We start from the raw sequence: 20,753 nt of genomic DNA on the forward strand, positions 1-20,753 counted from the left end.
GCATAGACAAAGCCACATGGCCTCCTCCAGTGACATAGAGATCTCTCCTGCCCCACACATCTTACTTACCCCATTTTTTACAAGGATCTTCCTGTTGAGAAGATTTTTCCTGAAACTGAGAATAAAAATGCTGACAATATTCTTAGAGCCACACACACACACATCTGAGAGACACAGGAATCAGAAGTGCACATGGGAAATCCACAGAGCAAACTTTTGAAAAAACGCTTGTGCCGTCTGCGTCCACCCTGGTCTCCCAGGCTGAATGTGTTTGAATCGCTCCCCAGTCAGTGCCTGCGTACAGCCACAAACCTCCTAGGCTGTGTTCCCAGAAGACCGAGGTCGCCACTGACCAGAGGCTCTGGATTCTATCCTGTGCTTTCTCGCAGGTGCCCCTGACTGTTGTGCGATAACCATTCCATGTGAGATTGCATTTGAACATTTGAGTCTCAGATGGGGAGACCTGCTGACCCCAGGATGACTTTGTTCTTTGGGGCCTCGACAATGTGTGAGGAGGTTGGAGTGGTGGGCAGACTCTGGTGTTTGTGGAAGAGTTAGCTTCACACCTCCTGCAGACCAGGAGTCCAGCTATTTTATTTAGGTTGATGAGAAAGGATGTAGCTAGTTAACCACTGCGCTGCTTTTAGACATGGATATCTCATTGTATAAAAGTTGCCTCGTTCATGACCCTCTGGGGTGACAGCAGTACTTCTTGCTGCTCATCTATCAATCCAAAACACTTATGTGTCTTTAATGACCGTCATATCTCTGGGAAGCCTGGTAAGAAGAGGCCAGTACAACAGCCTCTTCTCAGTGTTAAGTGATGTGGCTAGTTCATTGTTCTCTGCTGCCTCGTGTGCTGTCTTTGTCTGGCGAGATGATGTCCTGGAACCCCAACAAACATGTAGAAGTCAGGGGATAGCCTTATATACAGTGCCAGCATTGAGCTGGCACATGCTAGAACAAGAGGAACAAGAGTGCAATGTCCCCACACGAGGGAAGACTCCTTCTTTCTTGTGGTTTCTTTCTCTCTTGTCTCTTTGCACCCTCCTTCCTTCTTACTATCTACTACCTTTCTTGCCATGCACAGGGTGCTGGGTCCTTCTGCAGTGTCATGACTGCATTTTCAGTACACGAGGGAAGTACCTCAGGAAAATGGCAAGTCAGCAACTCCTGAACATCATGACGTGCTCTCTCGTCTCTCTAGGCTGGAAATGGCCACTCACTCTCTCCGAGAAAAGACAGTTTTTTTTAGGGATGGTGCAAGTTTTGTTCATTTTTCTAAAATATAAGTTAAGCCGGTGAGACGATGTTCATGAGCACAACCCCTTGCACAGTGAGCAGCTACACACAGAGAGGTGAGGGAGCTGAGTAAGAGAAGATAATTGATCTAGGTCTGTTAGGACCCTTGCTGACCACGGCCTTTCCTCCCCAGGAACTGAAGCATCTCATCCTGGAAGCCGCTGATGGATTTCTGTTTGTGGTGGCAGCTGAGACAGGGAGAGTCATCTATGTGTCTGATTCGGTCACTCCTGTCCTGAACCAGCCACAGTCAGAGTGGTTTGGGAGCACGCTTTATGAGCAGGTGCACCCTGATGACGTGGAGAAACTGAGGGAACAGCTGTGCACTTCAGAAAACTCCATGACAGGTCAGTGTAGCTTTCTTTGTGTGGCCATTTAAGCTGAAAATTGTACTTTTGGTGGTGGTGGTGGTGGTGGTGGTGGTGGTGGTGGTGGTGGTGGTGGTGGTTGTTCATACATTTAATACCAGCACTGCTGAGGCAAAGGCAGGCCAGCCTAGTCAACAGAGTGATTTCTAGGGCAGACAGGGCAACATGGAGAAACCCTGTTTCAAAAGAAAATGATCTTCCAGTAAACACATTTGGAAGCTAGAAATCATAAAATATCCTAAAGGTGAGGTGATGTATTTTATTTAGTTGTGTATGCCTTCATTCACAGTACCTTCAATTTTTTGTATGTCACTTTTAGTCTGAATTTTACATGTAATTAGAGCACGTGGCCAGCAGGAGGTGCTTTTTCCACATTAGTGAGACCCAGATGTTCTCTACATATCACTGCTATCCATCACTTACAAACCAGGCCTTACCCACCTGAAATCCTGAAATACAGTTCCATATTGAAACATCTAAGTAAGTCACTTCTGCCATAATAACAGACACTTTCTTCAAAATCACTTTTCTGTTAAAAAAACATGCAATAAATCTGCAGAATTCAGTGGGAAAGTGGGTTGGAAGTGAAACGCTCCATAGCAGATAAAAGTAAAAATAGGAACTTATTGAAAATGACAGCATGGCTTTAGATGGCAAATGGAAATTCTTAAGTATTATTAAGCATGGTGCTTGGCCTGGAAAATGACAGGTTTGGTTGAAGAAATGGGTCTCAGAAGGTGTTATCACCTATGTGCTCTCATGAAATTTTACCAGGACAGTCATGGAAAATCAGCCGGAGAGTTTTAACACCAAATGTAGATAATCATGATGAGTTGACATCCCTTTTGATAGTTTTGTAGTTGTCTGAGGTGTGAGAGTGATATGGCTCTCTAGTTTCAGCCAGATGCAGTGTTCTGTGCTCATCTAGTATTTCCCATGGATAAGAAAACGCAAAACTCACATTTTTTCTCCAATTGTTCCCTAACATATCAGTCAATTTGGAAGAAATGTATATTTTCATAACAGAAGTTATAGATGTCTTCTATTAAAGTATTTGCATTCTTTTATATAACTCACATTTGTGATATATTCCTCCCTGACTCTGCTGTGTGTTGCTGGAGTTCTCATGCTTATATCTAGCACAGTGCTAAATTCTGGTGGTTTGCATGTAGCAGCTACTCAGCAGAGGCCTAATCAGTAAGTGAGTCACTGTTCACTATAGTCACCTCAGGCCTCTGTGACACATCTCATAGTCTGAATAAATCCAACTGCAGGAATTGACTTTCTTTCATAGTTTGGAGGTTGGACATTCAATCTCTTAGTCCACTTTGTCTGAAACAAACTACTATGAACAGTGCATGTTTAAATATAGGGATGAAAAGATGGATCATTGGCAAAGAGCACTTACTTGCTTCTCTTCCAGGGGACCTGAGTTCAGTTCCCCTGAACTCAGTAGATCTGGAAACTGAACTCAGGTCCCAGAATTCACATTGGGCAGCTCACAACTGCCTGTAGCTCCAAGTCCAGGGAATCAAATGCCCTTTTCTGGCCTTTACAGGCAACTGCACTCACATTCACATAACCAGATGTACAAATTAAAAATAAAAGGTGTATGTGCCCTCACATTAAATTAATTTACGTGTGTGTGTATTGTGTGTATTTTTCTCACAGTTTTAGAGATTAGGAAGTCTAGAATCAAGCTGAAAGTTAATAATGTCTAGTGAGTGCCCACTTTCTGGCTCTTAGATGCCTCTATCTGTGTCCTCACAGGGTAGAAAGGACCATCACAGTCACAAGGACTCCGTGCTCATGGCCTAATACTCCCACCACCCTGGGGATTGGGATGTCAACCTGCCAAGTTGCATCAAGCACTGAGTTCGTTTTATCCAAGATCATGGTGTCACCAGGGTTATCTCTCCAGAGACCTCTCATTAGTTTCCAGACGCTTCCCCTTGAATCCTGCATGATCTTTTTCTGTGTATGCATTCCTAGTCTTTTGAAGGATACCAACCATATAACCTAGTTTTACCTTCATTACTTCTTTAAAGGCCATACTCCAAAAGAAGTCATATTCTAACATTCTATGAGTTAAGTCTTCAAACTATGAATTATTGAGGAAGGGTCGCAATTCTACCCATAACTCTTAGAATCAAATCAAAGTTAGTGGTGTCCAAACTGGCAGACATTGAGCTGTTTCTGCAGGAGTTGTTTTCTTCGGTGCTGGTAATCTATGGATAGAGATTTAGCCTGGGGATAGGACTTGTGTATCAACCATCTATCTCATCATGCCTGTAAAAGAACAATGCAAGCTCAGACTCAGGAAGACACTGTTGCTCCCTCGCTGAGCTGACGTTGTAAGGGACACAGATTGTGCATTTATTTCAACACTTGGGAACTATGAGAAAGAAATAAGTAAGTCAGGAAGTGTTGGTTTAAAAGCTGAAGTCACCTCCTCTGGAAAAAGCTGGTTTTCCCCAGAATTCTCTGTATTTGGCCACAGGATGTGGCTTCTTCAAACCCATCAGGAGACCCAGATGGCAAGGGAAGTGGTGGTCAAAGGCAGTGCAGGTTCAAGACAAGGTGCTACTGACTCGCTCATCAGAGGCTAGTGGATATTTCTCTGTGAAGTCTTTATTTATCTGACTGAGTAGAAATGGCATTGGAGAGACTGTGAGCAGTAGTCACGATAACCAGAGAAACACAGTATGGTTGTTCTCCCAGTGAGCTATGGACAGTCAGATCTCTGAGCTCTCTTGCTAGCCTGGCTCCTCTTGAAAAGAAGATGGGGTTGGAGATGTGGGTCCTGATCCTTAGGGTGTGAGAGAGCCCAGGGTTCTGTTTTAGAGTCACATAGTAAAATGGACTCTCCTGGGATACACACAAGACTGTTGAGTTGGGGGTCATGGCTTGAAACGGCTCCTTGCAACCGGGCTGCGAGTTGACAGGCGTGAGGCTCACTGGTGTCCAGGACAGAGTGGAGGTTGATTATTGAACATCCAAAGTGTACATTTAATATAAAATTTTTCATTAAAAAGTTTAAGGATTACTTGATGCCTTTGATTATGGGACAAGGGTCTTAAATTCTTCTGTCTCTGAAACTCTGTGACTTGAGGTAAAAAATAAGTAAATATGGGCCACTTGGGGATGTTATGATGACAGGTACAGGGTCAGGAAACTAGGGAAGGCCTGCTAGGATAGAGGTGTCTTAAGAACAGCCAAACCCTCCCTTAAAGGAGACTCCGTCCTCTAAATCTCTCTCCTAGGAAGTGGACGTCCCCATTCATTGGACCTGCAGCACCATCTGTACTGCACATAGTCTGAGGAGGGAATGTTCTTTGTGTGCACAATGAGAGACGGAACAAACAAGGGAGCCAGGGCAGATGTACAGACTGCTCTCTTGCTAGCCTGGCTCCTCTTGAAAAGAAGATGGCCCAGGGACCTAGGAAGTGATGTTTGCACAGAGGTGTGGTATCTAGAAGAAATAGTAGGGTTCTTTGTTGAGTTAAATCTTTCCATAGCTAGTCGGGTGTGACCAAGGGTGGTGAGAAGAGTCTTGGAAGTACCACGGAAGTGTGGATCATTGCAGTGGTTTGGTCCTTCTGTGAATGAGGGCTGGACTCTAATGTTACTGAGAGTCAGTGGTGGCACCTTCATGAGGCTGGCAGCAGCAATGTAGAAAATAGTCATAGCCACGGAAAGGGAGCTGAGAGACTACGTTTTGCTCTGGTCTTTTCTTGGAGATCTTGGAAAGTTCCTTTCTTCTTTTATCTTTGTTCACCTCCCAGCACAAGAGAGATTCCCAAGGCTCCTTCCATCTCTGAATTTATTCTCTCATCTAAGGTCTCCAAATAGGATCTAATCCAGTACTTAGAAAATGGGAGGGGAAGAGGGGCTAAAGCCTGGAGCAGTAACATGATAGGCCATGCTGTCACTGCCCTTTCAGAAGGCAGCAATGGAGGATGTCTCCAATGACCTATATCCAGCCACTAGTTACACTAGTCTCTGAGTGCAGCGTTCACCAGCTGACAGTATATGCTGAATGTCGATGTGTTTTTCAATTGACCTACTCATAAAACTAGGCACTGTACTAACTGCTTGATGAAAACATAAATGGCAGTTTGCAAGGACCTAACCCTGGCCTTTTCTTAGGAGTAGTGGTTCAGCATTTACTCGCCCAGTGTCCACAGTAGCCTGTATCAAATAGCACACCTGTATCAAATAATGTGAACTGATCCTGATTCTTTTTCTTTCCATCTCAGCTTGCCTTTGTTTCTTGTGGGGCTCTCAAGCAATACCACACGTTTACATGTAGTTCTGGGCTTGGGGCCTCTGGCTGAGCAATTATCTTGCAGAATGGCTTTCTGCCAGAATCTCTGTGAGTGTTCCAGGCTTGCCTTTCTTAGCTCTGTTTAAATTCCTTTGCTCTGCCCTGCCCTGACCCATCCTAAGGGCTAAGGAAACTCAGAGCCAGGCTTCAAGGCCAGTCTCTCCATCCAAGGCACTTGTACCCACACTGTACTCAGAGCCATCTCTACTGAAACTAGAAGCTGGATATAGGTTTTTGGACACACCACCTACTTTCCCACAGGGCCATTGCTGCCTTCTGGAATAGTAGAGACAGCACTTCAACACAGCACTGGCCTGTCTCATTACTGCTCCAGGTTTTAGTCCCTCTCCCTCTACCATTTCAAAATGACTCTTCAGAGGAAGGAGGGATGCCAGGCAGCAGTGTATAAGGTGGTCCTGATGGGGAGAAGGTGTGGTCGAGACAGAAAAGCACCTTGTAGTTAAGAGGGCTGCAGAAATAACCATTTTAGATCTCTGAGTGATCTGAACAGTCACTCTCAGTGAGGAAGGGCTGGGGAGGCTGTAGAAAGGCCCAGGGCTTTCCAGGTGGCAACAGGCCCTCTAGTTGTAACCAGATATACCCAAACACCTGGTTCAGAAAGCAAGCAGGGGGCAGCAAAGACACCACCCAGGAGACAAGGAGGGAGCCTATCCTCTCAGTGTTGCCTGGTGGTTGAACTCTGGAAAACCTTGATCCTGGTGAGCTTAAACAGAAGGCCCTTTGCCAATGACCCCAGCAACTCCCTGGGAGGAATGGCTTCTGTTCTCCAACCCGAAAGAGGATGTGGGAAAGGTTAGTCTGTGGGCATTTCGAGAGGAAGTTCATTTGGTCCATGTCCCCTGCATTGCCTTCTGTGGTTAGGGATCTGCAGGGTTCTCCTGAATTCAGGTAATTAGGTCAGCATTTTGGGTCGGAATAGGGACTAACTTTGAAATAGCCTGCCTGATGGTAGAAGTAGGTGCAAGCAAAGAGTAAACTAAGCAACTAACTAACTTACTTACTTCCTTCATTCATCTCTTTCTCCCTCCATTCCTTCCCTCCCTCCTTCCCTTCCTCCCTCCTTCCCTTCTTCCTTCCTTCCTTCCTTCCTTCCTTCCTTCCTTCCTTCCTTCCTTCCTTTTCCAATGACCACTTATTTGTTAATTCATGAATACCTGTTTTAGACATCTGTAGACAGGTCACATGGGATGCAGCTCACCCTGCAATCATCCTCTCCCGCTCCTCACCTCCCAGCTTCTACTTTTGAGTAAACCTCCATTTCCCAACTGCTGCAGCCTGGATTCTTTGTCATAATTTGGGGAGAACCCAAGCTAGGTTGGTCCCCAAGGCTTCATCTGGAAAGCCCCTCTGTATGAGTCACTTACCCCAATCAGCTGTGATTAGGCATTCCTATCTCCTTTTGAGTTTTGCTGAAGTCCAGGGATGCTTTGAATCTTGGATCACAGTATTTGGCCAGGCTCCTGTCCGGGCACAGATAGCTGCTCGGAGAGCCGGCCACCAGGGAGCCATTTTCAGCCAGCTGTGCTCATAGCCTCTCATCAAGCATTTTCCATGAGAGCTTCAAGATGCCATGTACACTCGAGAGTCTCCCAGCCTGTCTGGGAGAGAAGACACTTGTGGGATTTTAGATGCTTGTGACTTTCATTTTCTCATTCAACTCTAACAGTGAAATATTAATACCTATAATTAATCCACTTACATTTCTATGGCACTTTTTATGCACTGTAGAGAATAACCACCCACACTGCATATCAGGTTCAGTCACAGAGTACTGAATATACTCACCCAGATATACTCACCCAGAGTTTGGGGGAGAGGACCTGGACCAGGTGATAAACTCTTAGGCATAAAGGAGAGATGAGAACCTTATATTTTCTGGCCTCCTCTGCTTCATTGTAGTCCTGAGCATAGAGATTGCCTCCAATACCCCTGCATAACCAGCAATCAGTCCAGCACAGCAGCTCATTCCAGGCAGGTCAGAGTAGCATTGAAGACTCAAGTATACACGAGAGGTGGATGGTGTCAGAGTTGTGGGACCGAGGCAGACAGTCCAGGTGTCTCGCTGCCTTTCCGTGGTCTCCCGCAGTGATTCTCAATATGGTTCTCCATTAGCTATGTGAGCATCATTTCTGAACCTTCTGGAAATGAGAGTCTCAGCTTACCCTGCATCTACTAAATCAGAACTACAACCCAGCAGTCTGTCTGTTAACCCACGTGCTAGATGCACCCTGAACTTGGAGACTTGCCAATTCAGTGACACAATTTTGTCACTTTTTGTCAAATTCCTCGAATTGAGTCCACCTTTACTCTTGACCATGTCAGGCTCTTGGACTTCAGTTGAAGTTCTACCTCAGAAGAGTATGGGGATAGAAAACGTTGTGAAGTTTCGAATTAATTTTGGAACTCTATTCACATTTATCTGTACTGGGCAGGTCAATCTTGGTGAGATTTGGCAAGAGTGTCTTATGGACCATCAGCACCTGAATCTTCTAGGAACTCTTTCAAACATAGACTCATTGAAGGCCTGCTGCCAGGTGCTCCAAAGGCCAGGCAGAGACAGTGCATAACACAGGACTAGTAGTCCAGGAAAATAGCTGGCAGTTGTCACATTCAGTCTCAGCCCACCCAAGGCAGCTGGGCCGCCTTGGTAACACTTCATAAGAGAGAGCAAAGATAGTGTGGAACTGAGCCGTGCACTTGGGTCCTTTAGGGGAAGAATGTAAGGCAGATAATTGGTCCCATAGGAATTCTGTGAACTATGCAGTCTACCCTGTGGTATCAGTTCAGGAAAAAGATGGTGTATTTCCAACTGTCAGTCACAAAGGTAACTTCATGAAAACCATATTTTCAGACACATAGTTTATTTTCTTTGGAATACCCCAACTTAGTCTTTGGACTGATGCCAGAATCTGAAACCCTAAACACACTCAGCAGTCCATTTCTTGCCATATTAGGTAACACAGAAGAAAAAAATAATAATTCTGGATTTTTATCTCAACTATTAACACTGTTATTAAGTTTCAGCTGTTTGAAAGAGAAACGAAATGTCTTAATGGCTAGGGAAGCATGTTTATGTGAGTTAAGCCATTGAAAATTGCCCAGCTGTGTAGTAAACACCCGCTCTTCAGGGAAAGTGCTTGCAGTTGGGCTTTCAGAGGTGCCCAGTAAGTGCACACAAGTGGAGAGCCAAGCACTGCAGCAGTTGTTCTGCCTTTCTCAGGGACACGCCCACTGGAAACCACAGTGCCTTCCATCCCAGATGCCTCTTTGGAGCTGGTTCAGTTCTTTCTCGTCAAATATTTACACAACCTGCCTTGCTTTGCTTCATGAATACATGGCATGCTGATGCCCCGGAACTGTTTGTATTTTTCTCTCATATTTTATTTTGAAATTGATTTCCTGAATCTGGACAGAGCTCCAGCCTGAGCTGCTGGGTTCATTATCATGGTGGTGTCACAATAGACAGTGTTTCTACACATGCTGCTGTCTCCAGCAGGGCTGCCTTCCTTCCCTGCTGCCAAAAGTCCCCCGAGGTGATCTAGTGTGACTCAAGCACGGGACCACATGGGGTGAGGAGGATGCAGGCATGGGGACATGGGGAGGCAGTTAGGGGAGGTGGAGGATCCTGCCCTTAATCATCTGGACCTGGTAACATTTGCAGCCCATGATTTTTTTTACCTTGAGAACTCATTAACTCAGATGGACTCACTTCTTCCTCTATAGATACTGATAACAGCGTATTTCCAAAGAACCAATAGAGAACATTTCAGAGCTAATCTGTGAGAAAGCCATGATGATAGTATTTAGAAACTAATATTTCATTCATTTCAGAATAATGGAGAATGACACTGAACCGATAACATAAATGGGTGGCTTTCCAAATGTCTCTGCTTCCCCTGTTTCATTTCTTTCCATGTCCCCTGAAAGTGTCTTGTCAGCATAGGCTTAGCAGGAACACGGTGAGAAAAGCTGGACTTCTCATCCTCTCCTAGTTCTGTCCATTCATAGTCATCCTTCAAGCACAGGCTCACCAAGTACCAATGAGCTTTATCAAGTTACTATGCTAAGTGTTAGGGATATGGTAATGAATTCAACCAAAGTAGCCAAGCTCTTGTGGGTTTTACAGTTTATGGGAACAGACATCAGAAAAGAATTCTTGTTTAGCACACATAGCGTGGTGAGCCATAGGGTAAGGTCCTCAAGGGAAACAAAAGCCAGTGACACAGTGTTTGACCTGTCTAGATGGGTTGGGGAAGGTCATGAGGTGAGAACTGCTTTGTAAGATGTGTCAAGGAAGCCAAGGGTGAGCCAGGTAAGATGGCCAAAGGAGGGGAGTCAGTACCTATTCCCAGAGCATCATGAGCCCCTACGCCTTAGAGTCTCAGAGTTTCCAACCAAAGAGATCCTGTGTCCCTGTTGTAAGTGAGAAGCTCACAGTGGCCATAGCATGGAGGATGGAGTGGGAAGCCAGATTGGCTGTGTGGGGAAGGTAGAGTTCATCTCAGCAACCTACAGAGGCTTCATCTCAGGAAGGTGTGGTGGATTAGTTCCAGAGATGGGAGGATTCAACTCACTCAGGTGTTGGAGTTATCCAGGAAAAAGAGATGATGCAGGTTGGGCTGGGTGAGGGTGTTTTCCTCTGTTTACTATAATGAATAATCATAGCTAAGACAGCTTAAACAACAGGAATGTCTTCTCTTCACCGCTTTTCTTTCTGAAAGACTAGTGTGAACTTGATTGGTTCCTTCTGTTCATTCTGGGTGGAAATCTGCTCGAAGCCTCTTGATCTGTGCCTCCTACATTACTTGCTGTCTCAGTGTCTAATGCCCATCTTTTATTTTTGGTTTTTCAAGACAGGGTTTCTCTGTGTAGCCCTGGCTGTCCTGGAACTCACTCTGTAGACCAGGCTGGCCTCGAACTCAGAAATTCACCTACTTCTGTCTTCCAAGTGCTGGGATTAAAGGTGTGCGCCACCACTGCCCAGCTAATGCCCCTCTTATAAGGACACCAGTTATGTTGGACTAATATCTTCATTGTCCAGTGTGTGTTTTATATATATATATATATAAAGAACTTATTTTAGATCAGATTTATTTCAGATATTTAGAAGCTACACAATTCTGGTAGGATGTGAACTTGAGGGAATATAAAATCAAATTAAATCCAGGCTTGTAAAAAGGGGAGATAGGAGGAAGTGGTTATATCCAGGAGAATGTTTATCTGATTGATAAAAATCAATCAGAGGAGTTGGCACAATGGCTCTAGTTATTTTTGTGTCCAAATAAGAATGTCTTTTGTTAACTTTTAGCTAACCTGTGTGCTTATAGGTAAATTGTTTCTACTGGATGTGAGTTTAGCCATTGATGGAGTTGGAAACTCCCCTAAGTGTCCCTGAGCTCTTGTTGTTGAATCCAGTCACAGATCTTATGCCTCCCTGTGGTGTGTTGTGGTTAGTGCCGGGTTCCCTGAACTTGCCTAGCTTCTTTGCATCTCAGCTGCAATGTGACCTGCTTGCTGATAAGCATATTCAGGGCTGTTACTGTTATAACTGTGAACCATCCTGCTCTATGAGTCAACACTATCAAAATCCCAAGAATGAATCGTGCAGTCCCAAAAGTGGCATGTGACTTAGCTTGCCTCAGCATCTTGGCATCGTGTCCATTCGGCTGGGAATAGGATATAGATGGAGCCATGCTGCCCAATCACTCTGCTGTTCCTTAGTTGATCCCTCTTCATTTCTCCCCAGCCCGACCACCTAACTGACGTGGGTTGGCATAAAGAGCAGTATGTTCTTGTCTACACTGATCAGGTCTGCTGGGGTTAGAATCCAGACCATCAGATCCAAGCAGCCAGCCTACCTCTTCAGGATTCTTGCTTATGCATTCATAGCTGCCTGAGTTCTAAGACTGGGCTTCTGTCTGTCTTCATTTGCCCTTCTTTGTTCTGACTCGGTTCAACATCTGATACACGAGTCCTAGCCAGCTTCCTCCTGCCTTTGATCAGACCTGCAACTTTGCTGTGTCTGCATTGGCAGAAGCAGATTCAGACCCATGCCTACCTGTGCCTCTGGGGATAGAAGAGGGCCTTAGATCCCCTGAAACTGGAGTTATAAACTGATGCGAGCTGGGATTTGAGCTCAAGTCCTCATCCTCTGCGGGAGCAACAAGTTTTTCCAATCTCTCAGCCATCTCTCCAGGCCCATCATCTGTATTTTTAAAAGCAACTCTGTGGTTCCAGCATGAACCAGAATCTAAGAATTCCAATATCCCGATACAATCTCTGGGAACAACAAAAAATAAAAGGGAAGAGACCACAAACAGGGTACAGTCCAATCTGTCCAGTACCTAGGAGAGAAAATTCAAAAAGATGAAAAGACTACTTTTGATTTTACCAAGAAACAGAATGTTAAAGATGTATAGCATGATGGAAAATCCACAGCATCTGCCCTTTAAACACTGTAAGAGTCTCCACTTCTTCACCAAGTATCTTTCATCTTAACCTTGATACCCAAGCAGCGAGTCCACAGACCACCCCCCAATGACAAAAATAGCCTGGGAATAGTATTGTTTTCAGGAAGATGTAATTATTTCGAGTTGTTTGGAACATTTTGAGAGACACTGAATCATTGCTTCCTGGTGCTATGATTTAGATCTTGGTAAAAACCTCACGTGATGGTCAGACTTTGTACTGCCTTCAGTTAAAAATAGCTTGATTGCAAAACCCCAGTGTGCTCGAGAAAATTAAAATAGTTTCCTCCAGCTTCACCAAAAAATGACACACATCTCCCCCAGAAGTGGCATGACCCAAGGCAAACAGTTGAATGGAAATTCATGCATAAGCTCTGCCTTTCCTCTTCACTGCCTTTTCAGTAAATGCTAATTGAAGAAAGCATCTGCATCCAGTTTTCCCTTTATTTTTGTAAATTCTTTGCTTACACCCGGACGAAAAGCCTTCTCTGCCAGTTGCGTGCTTAGGCATTGATCCAATGGAAAGATGCATGGATGGTTTGCAATTTTCCCCTTCGAGTGATGACATAAATTACTCCCCAGTGAGCTATTTACAATGTCGTTCTTTAACCTTGACCCAGTGCACATGTTTTGAGGACTGAGAATCACAAGAGCTCTATATAGTGAGGTTGTGGAGGCCAATCCTGCCTGTCATTTATAGCTCTCCCACTATGACTGGCTTGTGATATGGCCTCGTGGTTTTGAATGTAGGTAGCAATAAAGCCAGTCACCTTGGGAGAGAGCCATTTCCACTTCAGTATGTTTGTATTCAGCACACTAAGTATTGTAGCCCATGAATCTGCCACTGTCTCAAACAGTACATTGAGTTGTATTGGTTAGGAGACTTTCAGACTTGCAGACTATCAGTGAGCTGATGGTAGGAGCTATAGAGATAGATTCAGTTCTGCTGGATGACCTTGATCAAGGTTGGGATTCTCCCTAAGCCTTTACTTTCTCCTCAGTGTTGATGTCAGGATGGTGCTCAGAGCATACCTGTCATATCTCAGCTTCCTTTTTCCTGTCTTTGGTACCTTTATCTTTAGTGGAGTTCCCTAGACACATAGCTGCACACAGGTACGTGAACACTCTTGGGACTAAATGTTGAGGGAGATGGAGAAAGGTCAGGAGAGGTCAGAAAAGAAACTAGGTTCAGCAGAAATATGACCTGTATGAATGGGGATCCGAAGTATAAATTGCACAAAATTTGCCCGAATTGGAACAAGAAACTCTTTGGCCACCCTATCCTAAGTAGTCACTGACCCCAGGCTTGAAAGGGGGAAGCTTCAGGCCAAGTGGTGTCATGAGAAAAATGCAGGTGGGAGCCCATAACAAATGAGGGGAGGGACACTCCAGTCCTCCTGGAACAAGAGGCCTAGAATATCTGAAAAGTCCTTCAAAGCAAAAGATCCCCGTGCCAGAACTGGTGAGACCTAAGCTTGCCTTGGTTTTCCCAAGATGATCTGATAAAGCAAGTGTCAGGTATGCTAAGACTGAAGCCAAGGTAATGGGGCTCTCTGGTCTCCATTCTTCTTGGAGCTGGCAACACCTTGGTTTATGACTGAGTCTAGTCCCTGAGGCTTAGTACCCACTTTTTATGAGTGAGGAAGGCCTCTTTTTTTGCAGTCCACAATATGTCTTTTATTCCACAAATTATTAGACATGCATCTCTGATGGAGATGGAAGATACAGCTGGAAATGAACTTGACATGCTCATTATCCACAGCAGAACTCCCAGAGAGGCTGGGTCACAGACAGTTGGTCACATGGTAAGCCCAGGATGAAAAGGCTCTGTGTGCTCAAAGGAAAGGAGAAGATGCTAGGATAAGAACAGGGACCCTCACTCCTATGTTGGGGGATATGCAGCAGGGAAATAATTCAGAGAGTGGAGATTCATAATTTATATGGTCAGCCTGTGGGATTAGCCAGTCTCAGAAGGGAAGTTTTTGTGAGTGTGATGAGACAGGCCAGCTAGTGATGGCCCTAGAGAGCCATTTTTGCATTTGAGATTTACTCATAGCGCAAGATGCAGTCCCTAGAAGAATGTTAGCATGGTCTAATTTGCATTTTTATAGATAACGGCTCTTCTGGCTATGGGAAGGAAATGTGTTTTTGGAATCTAAGAATAAGAACTAATATTTATGTACTATTAGAAGTGCTGTGCAAGGTGACTCCACAAATATTTTTCTCTTAATCTTCAGGCAGGCATTAAACAGGGCATTCTTTGGTGCATTGATCCAGCCCCTGATTGAGGCCCATCCCCTCTCCCTGGACTACCTTTGCACATAATTTGTGTGTGTGGCATCTGTCTCATGCGCTTTCCCTTCTCTTTATTCTTGACAACTGAAGTTGAAGAGTTGGTCTTTGGCTCTTTCCAGGTATCTCAGGGGTCCATGTCCCTTATGGCTCCCCAATACTTGAGAGCATTATTTGGAGGAATCCGATGACCTCAGAGGAAGAGTGGCTCCACTTCCTTACACACATGCCCCATCATTTCCTTTCTCTCCTGTACTGAGTATTCCTTCTTTCTCTTTTCATGCAACCTACATTTCTAATGTTTAACAAGATTGACTTTTTTTTAAGTTCTGGGGGCAAGTGTCTAGGGGCTTCAGTGACAGACAGGTGTATACGTTGGTCCAGGTCCCTTTCAGGGGAAAGACTCCTCATCCACTCCTCTTACTTGAGCCCTGCCCTCAGACACGACTAAGAGAACCTTTCCTCCTTACCTTATCAACTCAGCTGGCAAACCTAGGCCTCTGCTTCCTGACTTCCTCTTTTCCTTCTCCTGTTTGGAGTGTAAGGTTAGGCTCCTTTCCTTTACTTCCTTCCCTGGCATAGAGTCACCTGTGGGCCTCTAAGGTCAGTCAGATTAGGGACCACAGTGGGGATCCTCAAATGCCCTACAAGGAGGTCTGTAATCTGCACACATCCTCCTTTGTACTCTACATCACCTATAGGTGGTTTATTAAATCCAATACAATATAAATGCAATGTGAGTATGGATCATAAATGTCCCTCAAATGTGCATGTGTTAAAGCTTACACTGCACTGTTTGAAGTTCGTAGAACCTTTAAGACTGAGGGCCCAGTGGGAGTTGAAGAACTCCAGCATATTTGCTATAATGACAGAAAACAGACTGACATACTCTGTAAACAGTAACTATGCTGTGTTGTTTAGAGGTAATGGTAGGAAAATTAAGTGTGCCCATGACCAGTGCAGATGCATTTCTTTGAGTATCTTTGACCTGTGATGCATAGAATCTACAGATGTGAAATGCATGAACATAGAGAGGTTGCCAACTATATTTGTCAAACCACACTGCAGCTCATTCCTATACCCATTCCATCCCAGGTACACTTTTTTTTCCCCAGAAATTCTTCAGTGTCTGTCTGATCTAATTACCTCCCACTGTTCTTCTTCATGGGTGTAGGTTTTCCTGGTATTTTGATATTTTTAATCATGTCATTAGCAAATCATGAAGGAAAGAAGTCCAGACCTGAAGTTGCCTTTTCAAACGCCTTAGCAGTCTGGCCTCCTGCCGTCCATCAGCCTGACTGTCTTCAGCCCTGGATGAACAATCATTTACCCTTGAAATGAAAACCCTCAGGCTCACATTTCTGGCATTTTTGTAGCATGATCCCCCAAAAGGAATGCATTTCTTTAACTCACACTCCAACATATTCTAAACAGGATGAGGAATTTGTTCTCTTGTCTAAAGATTAAATAGCAGAAGAGGTGCCAGCCACGGGGGAACTGTGAGGTGATGATTTTATAATGAGTAGCAGAGCAGCAGGCTGCAGCAGGAGGCACCCCTCTAATTCCACATTATGTTTGGAATTCAAATGCAGGAAAGAGTTATGGGGCTCTGCTGAGAGTTGAGGGGCTCAGCTGCTGAGTTGGTAAAGGTGGCATGGTCTGTTCCCTTGGTGCTCCCAGCCCCTTGGTAGAGATGTCCCCGAAGTCTTAGCCTGTACTTTGCTTATGGGATGATTGCTCTCTGATGCTCTTTGCAGACTGCCACTGCCCTGTTTTGCCATCTACTGCCTGCTCCTTGCTAATTAACACCTCATTAGCGCCTTTCCCAGATGGAGGGTGAGGGACAGAGGGCAGACAATACAAACCAAACTACTTGGCAGGAAAGCTCCTTTTGAGTGTCAGTGGGACAGGGGCCATCAGTGGCTGTTTGCCAGTCCTGATCAACCTCACCAGAGCCTCTTTCTTTTGTTACTCCATTGTTACAGACTGGAGTCTAAGCCAGACCTCAGCACCATATCCTGTGATCATCAAGAGAAGGATGAGCAGTGTGGTTCTCCACCAACCTGTTCCTAATATGGACCACAGTTCTACCTGTCAACCGTAATGGTGCATTGCTCCCTGAGAGGATAGGACTATGGCTACCAGTCATCCCTTCTCCCCAGCAGCCATTTCTTATAGATTGGATATGAATGCTCAAGTTACAAAGTTTTGCTTCTAAAACATACCTTATACATATATGTTAAAGGGCAAATCATGTTAACTTCCCCAGGAAGATCAGAGATTTTACTCTGGTCTTACCCTCTGGCCTTTGCAAGGCAAATTCACTATCTATTGTCAACAATGTGAAAGTGTGAATGGGGCTGTAAGAAGCACATGCCTGGGACAGGGGAAAAGGGAGGGGAAAGAGAGGTAGGGAAGGGGGTGTGGTTCTGTGTGTAGCTCTGACCATCCTGAAACTGGATCTGTTGACCAACAGGCTACTCTCAGATTTGAAGATCTGCCTGTCTCTGCCTCCTGAATGCTGGCATCAAAGGCATGCGCCATCACTGCCTTCTCAGCTGATTTTACTTGATTTTCTCATCTCTATGAGGAAATACCTGACAGAAGCAATGCAAAGGAAGAAAGGTTTACTTTGGTTCATGGGTTAAGGAGAGATATGGTTCGTCATAAAAGAAAAGTAGGAATGAGAAGTGCTGGTGTTACCAGGTCCACAGTCAGGGAGCAGAAAGAGGGAAGGCTGGTTTGCTAGCTTCTTCCTTTTTCCATTTTTGCTTAGTCTGGTTTCCTCGTTGGGTGAATGGAATACCATCCACTCTCAGGGTAGATCTCTCTCAGTCAAAATTCTCTGGAAACACCCTCACAGATGTGCCTCTCCAGTGAGTTTGAATCCAGTCAAGTTGACAGTGAAGACTAAGCCCTTTCCTGCCAATGTGTTCTACAGCGACTCCAGCCTACCTGTAGCCTCTGTGTCTCCAGACGCCAGCCAGCAGGACTTTTTTGTCCATTCTCAGAGCCCTGTCCCAGCTTTCCCACACCTTGGAGCTCTTTCCCTGCTAGCACCACCTTTTGTGGAGCTCAAAGCTCTTTCCAACAGGGATGCTCCATCCCTGATGCCCTCTGCGATCTGTGATCCCCACCAGCACCATTCTCTCTGAGCCCAGACTGCCTATGCACAGACTTTCTTCCTAGCTCCTCTCCAGCTCCAGCTGAGTTATTTCAGTTAGATGGGAACAACACCTTGCTTTTACAGACTGTGCCCATGTGCTGGCACCGTAGCCTAATTTCAAGGTTCCTATTGGGAGGAGGAACATCACAGATCCTTGCTCCTCACCTACCTTCTATGGGTTCATGAACTTCCGTTCTCTCTCTTTTGACAATATTGTTCTGAGGAAAGATTTTCGGTTATCCTCTGGGATATTCCTAGCCCATTGGTTAGATGAGGCTGGTTTTTTGTCAGTTCGTTCCTAACTGAACTCACCACACTTCCACCACCACTTTCTCTCCTGCTCACTACAGCATCCAGCATCGCATGTCATATGGGAGAACTCGACACTCCACGGCAACTTCCTCCCCCTTGTCAAGAAGTCGTACTCAACTGCAGATTTTTAAACTATGTTGAGTTCAGTTCAGTTCTGAACTGGCCAGTAAGCTATGCCATGCAGACAGAACCTGCCATTCCCTGGTTCTACCATCTTTCCTCTGCATGGATTACCACACAAAACCAGGCGAGAGGAGAAAAGCAGAGGCTGCTGCTTGTTGGTCCAGGTACCAGGAGGGGCTGGGTTTGGTGCCTTGTGGTTGTTAGCTTTCGTGTGCTGCTTAGAACCACTGCTGCTGAAGGAAAGATCCGAATACAAAGTTGTCCTCAGAAGCCGGAGCCTTAAATTTTCAAAAGTTCCTTCGAAAACGGGGAACAGCCAGACAAATATACACGCACAAGAGCATGTTGGAATTATGATTCAGTTGCTGTTCAGGTGTGACTGTAGCCTCTCCAGGAGGCGGCTGTGATTCTGGATAGAGCTATTGGAGACCTATTGTATAGGCGGTTGGATACCTACAACAGCTTACCCGCTGCTTATCTGGGTTCATAGTTTTCAGTCTAGGAAAGGAGGCAAGTGCTATGCAAAAAGCCCCCCAACCCAAATTTCAACATAGACACTACTGATAGAATCTGTAGGTAGCTTCGTAGCTTTGTTGTTTCCAGCCAACAGCAAGGAAAGAAACAAGTACTTCAATCCACAGCTGCACAGAACCAAATCCTGCCAAGAAATTGAATAGGTAGAGGTGGATGCTTCTTCTGGTACAAGTTCAGTCTGTACCTTGATTCTGACATTCTAAGATCCTCACAGGGGAGCCCATTAATGTAGGTTGAGAATAGAAAAGTGTTGGAGAGTTGATAAGCTTGAGAGTGTTGGCGAGTATACAATAGAGAAGAGCCTTCCTCCCAGAGCAAGAATTTCAGAGAGGAGCAAAGACTTTCCCTCTTCTTAGGACCTCAGCTTCGAGTTAGTCTTCAAGTGTTTCCTACAAGCTGGACCTCTTAATGTGGCTGATGCAGGGTTCTTAGTGAGTGCTGGCCTGCAAGGAGGTCAGACCAACAGACTATCAGGTACAGCCAACAGCTCCATCTGGGCCACAGAAAACATTTCTGTAGAAGGCTGGAGCTTTGTAACTGTGTGTGTGACTGTGAACCACCCACTTCACCCACCCCCTTGCAGAACTGAACTCACATGAACTTGAACCCTCAGTGATCAAGTCCAGCTGTGCTCCATTCCCTCCTGGGAGCAGGTACTGCATTGATGGCATACTTAGTTTTTACGAGTTTTTATAGCATTATCCTCTATTCCCACAAATAAACTGAAGCCCCAGCTGTGAGCAGATAGGCTTGAGTACGAGCCAGGAGGCAGCCTGAGCCCCAGCTTCTGAGCATCTGTGAGGTGGGACCTTCTTCTCACTTGGATTCTTTCTTTACTACCACCTTGTATAAGGTGACTGGGGAGATTATCTGTTGCTCACAATACCATGTTTTGAGAATGAAAACTAACTCCCAGTGTAAGAGCTAAAATCCTGGGCTACCACAGGCAAAACAGGAAGGTGTGGTTGCATTTGTAACTGTGCCTGCTTTGAGAGAACAGCTCTTTCTTTAACTCCACCCAAAAGGACATACAAACTTTCACCTCTCTAACCCCACTCGCCTAGGAACTGCTGAGACAGACTGGAATGATCCAAACAACTCTATTAATTCAAAGGAAAAAATAAAAAAGCAATAAACAAATACAGAGAAAGAATTGCCAAACCAAACCAAAGCCTAATTTCCCTAGTTTACGTCTCTGATCCTGAAACAGACACAAGCTAGCCACAGTGCCCTGAAGATGGCTGACCTTCTATCCCTTCCCTGCCCATCTGCTTCCGTCTGGTGTGTTCTATCTCATCTTCTGTCGTGGAGCATCAAGCTCTTATGTAGAGACTGGACTGTGCAGGTAGCAGCTCAGCTCCCTGTTCCTGAGCTATGGAACCATCTTTATTGAGTTATTGAATGTATCTGGACTTAAGTTCCCTCATGGTGAAAATAATGACTACTGGGATGACCAAGGAAGGAAAATTGTCAAGAATGCCTGCCGAGGGCACAGGCAGACAGAAGGTATGACTGTACCATATTCATAATAATAAACTACAGAGATTCAATCTGTTTTCCTTTACTTCTGTGCCTCAACAGTTTTTTTGTATGTCGGTAGTAAGGTAATTTCTTTTCCACTAAGGCTAACTTCTAAATGTCCTTCTTCATTCTTGTTCTAGTGTAAGTTCTGTAGCTGTGATAAAACACTCTTACCAAAATCGGCTTAGGAAAGAAAAGGGTTTATTTCATCTTAAAATTACCATCATTGAGGGAAGTCAGAAGCAGGAACTTGAGGTAGAAACCACTTCCACGCTCATGTTCTCTCTCTCTCTCTCTCTCTCTCTCTCTCTCTCTCTCTC

General features: G+C 45.0%; 1 protein-coding gene across 7 annotated transcripts in view; it reads left to right on the top strand.

The window, feature by feature from the left end:
• Positions 1 to 20,753, top strand: part of Arnt2 (aryl hydrocarbon receptor nuclear translocator 2) — a 157,474-nt gene that overhangs the window by 59,993 nt on the left and 76,728 nt on the right. For all 7 annotated transcript variants that reach the window (XM_029479466.2, XM_085841584.1, XM_029479467.2 and 4 more), the window contains one exon: positions 1,436 to 1,649. In XM_029479466.2, the coding sequence (XP_029335326.1) occupies positions 1,436 to 1,649 (214 nt within the window). The remainder of the gene's footprint in view (positions 1 to 1,435; positions 1,650 to 20,753) is intronic.

The sequence above is a fragment of the Mus caroli genome, unplaced genomic scaffold (assembly GCF_978045245.1).
Source record: "Mus caroli unplaced genomic scaffold, Mus_caroli_1 scaffold_8, whole genome shotgun sequence".
NCBI lineage: Eukaryota > Metazoa > Chordata > Mammalia > Rodentia > Muridae > Mus > Mus caroli.